The sequence below is a fragment of the Trachurus japonicus genome, chromosome 13, assembly GCF_045865225.1.
Source record: "Trachurus japonicus isolate A0001 chromosome 13, Traja_1.0".
Taxonomy (NCBI): Eukaryota; Metazoa; Chordata; class Actinopteri; order Carangiformes; family Carangidae; genus Trachurus; species Trachurus japonicus.
The window spans coordinates 23,844,709-23,854,533 of NC_140919.1; the positions used below are offsets into that span (position 1 = coordinate 23,844,709).

Sequence of the window (9,825 nt, forward strand, 5' to 3'; positions counted from 1 at the left end):
ATAATTTGTCTCATCAGACAAGAGGTGGCAGCATTGTTCAAGCCATTAACTTAACACAAATTCAGGATGTTAGAAGAAGTTTCAGATGCTCTCACTCACTCGATCACTCACTCACTGCCCCATAAAATGTGTATACACAACATGATGATGCAGGATTACTCCTTTATCTCTAGTATATAGTATATATATATACCGCATTCACTGTTTGTAACAGGCATTTTTCTCACACACATACGCACAAAGATGCGTCAACATATTTGAAACCAAAAAGTTTTCATTCATCTTCTTCTGATACAAAAGTGTTTTTTTAAATAACAAACAAGTTTTTAAAAATGTTGTCACTTTTTTACAAGGATAAATTAGCAATTTCTTTATAATACATTGATGACTTCATCAAGACGCTGAGTATTTCTATACAAATGAACAGTCTAGACCTTAAAGGCTACGATCAGTGTTGGTGTACAGGGCCCAGACACTGATTCATCTCTGGGCTTCTCGAAAGGCATTTACAAATCTCTATTACCAGTGGTTCTTGATCTTCTTCAGGCTGTGTGTTTCAAGGCACAACTATTCAGTGATTGTTTGGAAATGTCACCTGAACCTCAGTGTGATCATACGAGAGCAGACTGCCAAAACATTAAGACAGTTTGAGGGAGAAACTGCATTAGCTCAGGGGGGAGGTGGTCAGAGGTTAATTTAATTCACTTTAACTCAATGTAATGTTTGTTTGACTTTGGAAATTTCATGAGTGTGCCAAGATACAGTATGCTGGTTTGAGAAACACTGGTTTTTCAGGCCTCTACATTTCACCAGAACCACCAAAAGTATCTCTGAATGCAATAAGGGTGAAGTTACATTTAACATGTTATGGGAAAAAATAATTTTCTGTCCCATTCTGAATATGTTGCTAAAGAATACCTGTGACAGGCTGTATGAAGCACTAACTGGTTTCAGATTTGACACAAACGGGCAAAAGTCCAAATTATTCAAACCTTTACACATAGAAATGACCCAGAACCACATTTCTACAAGGCGTAATGTGACACACAGCCCATGTATTATACATTCAAAGACTCACTGACATACAAGAGCTTTGCTAGATAGATTGTCAGGCAAATATACGGTACACAAGAGCGGTCGAATTCGGTGAATGCAGCGATAAAGACATGAGTTGACTTATTGTTATTAAAAAGCTCACTGTTATTGAGAAAAACTACAGGACTAAAATGATGGAAAAGGCCTTGTATAAACAAAATGTGCCTCTGGAGACAGTCAATCAAAATCTTGCCTCTATCATCCATGAAATTCAGAAATGTAAAGTACAGTCTTTTCCAGGGATGACTTGATTGTCTGGGAAATGAGCCATGTAGACAAGGTTAAAGAGGAAAAGGCAGGTAGTGGGCCAACGACAGCATCGGACTCACAGACATACAGATGTGCAGACACGCCTATTAATAGCGCCAATTTCATTCTGCTTCTGTGATTGAAAAATGTATGTGGACACAGACTGGAAAGAAAAGCAGACAGCCAAACCTTGACGGATACACTGTCTTGTTATTGGTGTTTCTACTCCTCCCTCTCATAATTGAGCTTCGTGGATCGAGATCCGTGGGAACTTATTCCTCTGTGTGTGTCGGTGTACCTGCACATGCATGTGTCTGTGACAGCTCCACTGCGTAATGTGTCTTTTGGCAAGTGATTGTCGAATAACCTCCAGTTCTTTTACCTGCCTTAGGTCTGATGTTTGGAAAAGAGGGCAGAGGGAATAACTTAATTTCCTGGATTTCACGCTAACGTACATGCTGCGGGTTTTCCAGGAAGACTGCACACATCACTGGACGTTAGATGAGCTTCTCATGGACTGCTGAGGTAAAGCACACAGGCCTACATCTCCCAGGCGCCTTACTCCTTACACATTTATGGGACAATAAAAGGCACATCTGGGCCACTCTGGTGATTCATAACCACCACTTCACCTACATGTACAAGACAGATTAAAAAAATAGGTTTCTCTATCTGCCCTTGCCTTCATCATATTGGTAAGAAAAGTCATTATGAATTGGTTTTTACACATTTGAACGGCAAACCACATTAGTCAGTATTTCTTTGTACATAATGACAACTGACCGGACTCTCCCTCTTAATGGCTTTGTGCATATTAATAAACTTTGTAATGATCTGTTAGAAGTCCCACCACTTCACATATTGTATATAACTATAGTGCATCATTACAGCTTAGTGCTGGTTTCCCAAAAAGCAATAATACCTTTTATAATTGTACAAAAAAATGCAGAATAATGTTCAAATGTAAACTCACTGCATTGAATTCATTTCATTACTTTTGGTCTGTCCGTCATTTTCGGGTGTGAAAGGGGCTCTCAAGGTGTCAGATGCTTTTGGGAAACATCAGCCTACATCTGTATAATATCTGCACCAGGACCCTCCAGTGTAAAATCTCAAACTTCAAAAGCCCCCCCCCCCCAAAAAAAAAAAATCACACAGCGGCATAACGGTTTACTGTATCCAGCAGGTTCAGTCTCTTCTGCTGAGGACTCTGGAGAAAAGAGAGACAGAGAGGTAGACGTGGTGCTCCACAGCTTATTGGTGTGTCTGGTCTGCATTTTGATGCTTTTGTTCTGCCTTGTCCGTCTCTCTTTCTCCTTCATTTTTATTTTGCTTTCTCTATCTCTGGGAAAAGGAAGTCTGACAGAGGTAGAGAGGCTCCTGTTGCTACTTCTGTGTGACTCAGTCCTCCTCTTGTCTCCTTCTCAAGTCCTTTTAGAGGCACAGAGTCAGTTCGAGGGGTGAGACATGCTCATGGACTCTCAGCAATCTTCTTTGATGCTGTTACATCCAGTGGCTTCCTTGAGAATCTCCCGCTCTGTGCCTGCGTCACATTATTCATCTCCCTCTCGCCTCTTGATTCTCTTTTATCGCCATCCTTCATTAGGCGAGAGCAAGTTTCTGTTCGGTGTGAGAAAGGCAGGTAGAAGTCCCTAACTGTCCACTCCCTTTTTATTTCTCCTCACACCACTGTCTCATTGCCCTTCCCCGGTTTGATCCAGCCCTCCCCCGGCGCCCTCTTGCCCCCTCGGCTCGCCCTGCTGTCTCTGAGCAGGCGGGCGGAGCAGCGTTGCCAGGTGTGGAGGGTTTTTGCCGACCAGATCCACATGCCCGACGTGATCCCTACAAGCAGTGACATGAAGACTCGAAGCATTTCCGATGCCACGTATGAGTCCCTGGTGCTGGCCTTGAACTCCCCCCAGTGAGACAGCTGGTACAAGTAACAGCCAATGACAGTGGATGCTGGGACAGTGTAGAGAACAGAAAACACTCCGATCTTCACCATTAAACGCTCCAGCTTGTCTGTTTTGGCGCCATCCTTCTGCAGATTGGAGCGGATCTTGAAAAGAGCCACCAGGCCAGCACAGATGAACAGGGTGCCTGAGGTGCAGATAGGAAAAACAAGACCATAAGATGGAGATAACAGTAGCAGTAAAATATTCATCTGACCTTGTAGAATATATGTAGGAATGCACTATGTTGTTGTAATTACCTATGAGAAGGTATGAAGCCAGCGGAGCCACCACAAAACCTGTGAGCGCTTCCTGCTGCTGGTTGCCAACGTAACAGAGACCAGTCAGGTCGTCTGCATCCACCAGTCTCATTATGAGGATGACAATGGTTTTAACAGCTGGGATGGCCCAGGCTGCGATGTGGAAGTAGGAGCTGTGCATCTCAATAGCCTCATGACCCCATTTCAGTCCAGCAGCTAAGAACCAGGTGAGCGTCAGGATCACCCACCTGAGCAGAGACAAAAAAAAAAGTTTTCTCAGAGCCAAGCAGGTGCACATGCACACCAAGTGTTGTATAATCATGATAGTCATGTTTTAGGATAGAGTGAAGTATTTGAGCTTTTCATCTTGTTGCATTTCCACAAGAGAGGAGTGAGGACAAACAGGAAAAGAAGGGCAAAGGGAAAAGGAAAAGAAAATGCTGTTGCAGCAGTGTGTTTCCACTGCAACTGTGGTGCAAAATGATGCAAAAAAAGGCCATTTATACCAAGGCTGCCTCCGTATGTGATTGAGGACAGAGGTTATGAGACAGGATGGTTAGATGTAAAAGAAAACAGGATACCACTGTCGTGTTTCAATTGTTCTACCAAAACCCATGCACAACAAACGATGACAATAGTCAAACTGGGAAAAAGAGATGAAGGATTGATATGATAGAAAAGTGCATGTGTGTTTGTGTGTGTGTGTGTGTGTGTGTGTGTGTGTGTGTGTGTGTGTGTGTTTGTACTTACCAGAGCGAGGAGGCCATGCCAAAGAAATAGAGGAGGAGGAAGACTATGGCGCAGCCGGTGCTCTTTAAACCTTCCTGTACTAGAATAGGAACTGCTGTGGCATCCAGGTCACAGGAAACTCGCTCCCTCCCCAGAGTCAACCGTACCTAGAGAATTAAAATAACAAATAGAAACTTTTCATTGGTCACAAAGGACAGATTTATTTTTACTCACTGCTATCTGTATTTATTTTTTGAATGGGAACAAAGCTCATTGAGCAACAGGGAAAAAAGGAGGCACACTAAGTCAGCCTAGTAGCAGCAATTTCATATTTTTTAAAAAAACAGTCAGTACTATAATAACATGTAAAGAAAGGAATGGCTGCTTAAGATAAAGAAAGGCACATGCATGCAATGTGTCATTTTATCATCACATATTCTGGCAGTGTTTTCTTCTTGCTAACGTGATTTTATCTTTTAGTGTCTCAGCATGTCTTGGTTTTATTTTTCTGTTTCTTGTGCTTGTGTCTGTAGGGTCTATCTATTGTTTGTACTTTAGTCAGTATAGGATGATATCATTCTGACTCTCCAACTTACCAGGTATGCAACACTGTACAGGTTACAGCACATAGACAGGAAGATGATTGGCCGCTCGGGGTAGGAGAAACGTTGCGAATCTAATAGAAACGTCAAGACTGTCAGAGTGGTCGACAGGAAGCACAGAACAGCCCACACCGCCATCCACGCGTCTGTGAAGACTTTGGCCCCTCGGCGGTAGAGCCCGCTGTCGTAGCCGCACTGTAGAGTGCAGCTCTCGGTCTGTTTCAGCCAGGTGTACTGGTCGGGTGCAGATCCAAGGGCCTGACACTCCTCCTGGTGGGGTGGGTGGCGGACTGGCTGGTAAGGTGGATCCTCGTCGCCCGGACCCTCCATGCACATGTGGTTGTGGTCGTTTTGAGGCGGGAAGAGGCTGCAGTTGAGAACCTAGAGAAGATGTGATGGAGAAATTGAGTTTTAAAGCTGTGGAACATACTGTTAAGAACGCTTAGAGCTAATCTACATCATTTTTATTGTCCGAAAAAGAAAGCATTTCATATTTATTATACTTGGTTTCTTACATCCAATTTTCTGCATCATTCAACCACACCCTTTAGTTATATTTCTTAACACACACAGGATGTTCCTGTGGTGATGTGACTCACCTCAGGCCATATGAAGCCAAAGTCGTGGAGGACTGGGAGGCATTTTTTTTTGACCGACAGACACATGCTTCCACATGGACCTATGGGGATGGGCACCTTGTCCGTGCACATCGGCACGTAGACTGAACAGAGGAAGAACTGGGGGAAAATGAGAGATGACAGATTACAAGTTGAACGTTTTGGACACAGTATGTTTTGCAAAACTACAGAGCAAGCTTTGAGAGGAGAAGCAGTGATGCGAGTCATGAAATGAGCTCAGACCGATGACTGTAAATGTGTTGAATTACAATTAAAGTAATGTTGTGTTGTGTGTGTAAATATTCAAACATAAGCTATTCTGCTTTTTATTGGCAGAAAGAAAGGAGCGAACACAGTGAGGAATGATGTAAACAACGTGAAAAATGACAGTAAGACTCATCCTGTATTATGTCAGATGTCAGTACGCTGCTTTGTAGACTTTGTTCCAGTCAAGTTAAATCACACTGTGAAGCAGAAGGTAAATCATGTCTGTGGCGTAGTGCTTGTTAAAGGAGTGGAAACGGCACTGTGAGTGCCCCATGGGCCCATCTTTCTATATATTACAACAGGATTACAGCTAGTAGATGGCTACAGCATGTACTCCCACAAGTGGATCCTACATCTACTTGCATATAGCACTCACTATCCTGCTGCTTTTCGCTGCTTTTTACTTTCAATATGTTGCATCACCTCTTGTAGTTGTATTTTCACTTCTAATAAAAACTCCAGAACTTGAGTCAAGACACCTCGGCCAACACTAACCTGCTCCAAGGTTACACATACAACTCCGTCGTCTTTAAAAACAATCTGTGGATTTAACAACACTGAGGGCATGTGCCATGTAATGCTGCATAATCCCCCCTAATCCAAGGCTCGGTTTTCTCTGTCCCATGGCAATGGTTCTGAAATGGATATCTATGTCAGGGTTATAAAGATAGTGAAATGTCTGAAGTCACATTTGACCATTTTTGAGGTGGTTGAGATGTGTGGGAGGAGGCATACTGGCTCTACAAAAGCTTGCAATTTCCACTGATTTCATGCCTTTACAGTGAAATCTGAGTGTAAAATTGTACCAGGCTCATGATATGAAAATATACAGAAGCAGAAATTACATTTCACTCAGCTCCATTCAGGTGAAAGAAACAAACATATGCTCCAGGTGCTTGGATGCGATGATTGCCGACTTTAAAATACAAAAATATGTTGCAGTGAAAGATTTGCTTAGTTTTCGGTTTCAAAAATACCAAAATATTTATTGGGCCATAATAAGAACAAAATGTTTGGGAGCAGCCTCAATCCAGTGATAGACAAATGCAATCATAAAATCAGAACCTTGAGTGGATCCCAAACGAAACATGAATCCAAAAAGGGTGTCGAGGTTGGGAAATAAATACCCACAAAATCATAACTCTTACTTTCTGTGAGAGATCATTTCCCAAGTAACATCTGTGCAGCACAGCATGTTAAAATTACAACCAAAATAAATAAGCTGTATAAAAGTCCTCATCAGCGAGCTACTGCTCTGTCTGCGTTCTGTCTCCTGACTGACCAGACTGCGTGGTATGCCGTGTCAAAATTCTTTAATCTAAGTCAAAGGGAGCTTCCTTTAAAATCTGTTTGTTTCTACCGCTTTCTGAGCAGTATCTGGGCAGCGTTATAGTATCTACGTCTGGCTGATCTGGAGTCAGTATTCAGCTCCTTGCAACAAATAGAGAATCTTTGTTCCCAAACTGTAGCACATTTATTACAGTTGTCCTGCGGTAATTTGTGATTTGATTCAATGAAATGAACAAAGTTTGCAAATCAACAAAGTTGCCATGTGAATTGAGTGTGTGTCTTCTATGTAGCTATGTGTCTGCTTGGAAAGATATTAAATTACATGCAGTAGAATTTCTAATATTTCTCACAGTGAGTTATGCCTACTCTGTGACTTCTGTGACAGTAATGTAACACATTCTGGGTGTTTTCCCTGGCCGTTGGTAACATGAGCACTGTCACTTCACTGCTAGGAGCTGCTCTGGTTACTTGTCAGGAAGAATCCCATTAGAGCAAATGTTAGGGGATATGGTTTCCCTTTCCCCTTTCCTCCCTCTTTAGCATGTCTGTGTGTGTGTGTGTGTGTGTGTGTGTGTGTGTGTGTGTGTGTGTGTGTGTGTGTGTGTGAGAGAGAAAGAGAGAGAAGGGAGCGGGGGACAGCTAATCTTATGAGACAAATTTCAGCTGGAGAAGGACAGTTTGGTTTTATGCTGCAGTTGTTCCCTCCTCAGTCAGCCTGTCTTACACCACATGGGCACAAATGTCCCTCGAGCTGCGTTTTCATTTTAGCATGTCAAACTAAATTTGAGCTGTTTCCAAGCACCTGCACACACCAATAATTCACTGTAACATTATAATAACATACCTCATATACCTACTACTGGAGACAGGACAGTGGATTTACTGAAATACAATTTTCTTGAAATAATGACCCTAAAGAGCTTCTGGGTATGTGCTCATTTTCAGATTAATGTATGCAGAATGCAATTATGTTTGTGTGTGTGTGTGTGTGTGTGTGTGTGTGTGTGTGTGTGTGTGTGTGTGTGTGCGCGTGCGTGTGCGTGTGTGTGCAAGGGTGTCTCTTATCAAAAAGGTTTTTTAAGGCTACACACACATTCAATACAAGAAAGTCCATTCATTTGGCTGATATTTCCAAAAATATGCTCTCCATTGTGCCACTAGTCATTCCAATTATAGTTTAAAGTAAAATCTCAGAGACATGTAATGAGCCCAATGTAATTTTTTCTTACATGGTGCATGAGGCAAACAAGCAGCATTTGTCTAAGGACACTGAGGGCACCATTGTTAACAAGAAGACTACAGTATATAGCCTCCAAGACTCAGCTGTTGCTGTGTGGGGCATGAACTCAGAATGTCAACAGACAGAGGGGGCATTTTCATTGAAATTAGCATGACAGCCTGGCACAGCAGGACGGAAGGACGGCAGGGACCCCCTCCATTTATTCTAGGGCTCTATATATAACTGGATGGGAATGGGAATCAATCAACCTATATTGTGTTGGTCATTATCAGTGGCACCATCAGTCTGAACTGCTGCCTGAATAGTCAACTATTGCTACTAGCTCCCTGTCATGTGCTCTGAGACCACACTCTGTTCCACACGCGCACGCACACATACACGCGCGCGCATACACACAAATATAGCAGAGTATCTTGGCTGTGCCTTTTCTGAGAGCGGGGGTCAATGTTCCTAAAATTGTGCATGTGTGTAAGAGCAGTGTTTGCATTTAATTACACGCTGTCTACTCTGCTCTCCTCCGCTCTGTGCTGCTGTAAATATCAGTGTGCATTAACCATATGGGCGATAGCATCAGTCCCAGTACCTTGAGTTGGCTGGAGCAGCCGTACTGTATGAGCGGAGTGAACGTTGTCAGCTGCAGCTCGGCGTCCGACTGCAGCACGTTGCCGACCAGATTGGGCATTTTGGTGACGTTGTACCCGAGACCCTGACACATGCTGATCCGGATCGGGTCGCAGGTCATCTCCTCCACCTCGTCGCCGAACGCCCGCACCACGTTGAGCGGAGCGACCAGCCCGGAGAGGAGGAGGAAGGCTGCGCCGGCGAGCGAAACCATCATCCTGGGCATGGTCACCGCGACACTGACCGGCTGCCCTCTGTAAATATTGGCACCGTTGATATTTCCTCAAACACAAAGTTAGGTTGGGATTACCCCTGCAAAAAAAAAAAAAAAAACCCGGCGCGTGTTTATAGTCCCAAACAGGAGGGGAGCGCGTGTAGTCCGTGCGTTCTGGAGGCTACAGTATCCCACTCCGAGCCATTCAGTAGATAAAAATATCCAGAAAGGAGCAGACCGTTGCGTAAACAAAAGCGCGTGGTTTCAATTACTAAAATAGCATGTGCATCTGCAGTTTATAAAACTAACATTAGAATAAATCCCGCAGTCCTTCTTGCGTGGTTTCGCGTTAGTAAAGTCCGTGCGGAGGAGCGCAGCGCACCGACGAGGTACAGCGGTCTGGTTTTGCGCCTATACTGCCTGCAAGCTTCCAGCACTAAACTTTATTGTGTCTGTGAGGAGAGACTATTTTGCCCGTCCAGAGGACAGCCGACCAATCCATGCGCGGGAGTTGGGTTTCCCTGACCAACCCCTGACCAGGAGGGCGGGATCCAAGAGAAAAATAGAAAAGCGAGATTCACCCCCTCCCCTCTCCCCTCTCTTTTGCCTCAGTTTTTATTTTCCGTCTCGCGTCTCCTTACCTCTTGCATCCCTTTGCCTTTCTTTCCCCAGAGTTCCCTCTCCTCTCC

General features: G+C 43.8%; 1 protein-coding gene across 1 annotated transcript; it reads right to left on the minus strand.

Annotated features, from left to right (window-relative positions):
• Positions 1-254: 254 nt before the first annotated feature.
• Positions 255-9,592, minus strand: fzd4 (frizzled class receptor 4). The gene is made up of 6 exons (XM_085795490.1): positions 8,885-9,592; positions 5,487-5,624; positions 4,882-5,268; positions 4,307-4,452; positions 3,557-3,804; positions 255-3,444 (listed from the first exon to the last, which is right to left on the minus strand). The coding sequence occupies exons 1-6, from the start codon at positions 9,146-9,148 to the stop codon at positions 3,026-3,028; spliced, it is 1,602 nt and encodes a 533-aa protein (XP_085651616.1). The 5' UTR covers positions 9,149-9,592; the 3' UTR covers positions 255-3,025.
• Positions 9,593-9,825: the final 233 nt, after the last annotated feature.

Coding starts and splice junctions, on each gene's coding strand:
- fzd4 (XM_085795490.1), bottom strand. CDS start 9,148: ATGCCCAGGATGATGGTTTCGCTCGCCGGCGCAGCCTTCCTCCTCCTC. Junction 4,453..4,881: donor TGTACAGTGTTGCATACCTG/GTAAGTTGGAGA, acceptor TTAATTCTCTAG/GTACGGTTGACTCTGGGGAG. Junction 3,445..3,556: donor GGCTTCATACCTTCTCATAG/GTAATTACAACA, acceptor TCTGCACCTCAG/GCACCCTGTTCATCTGTGCT.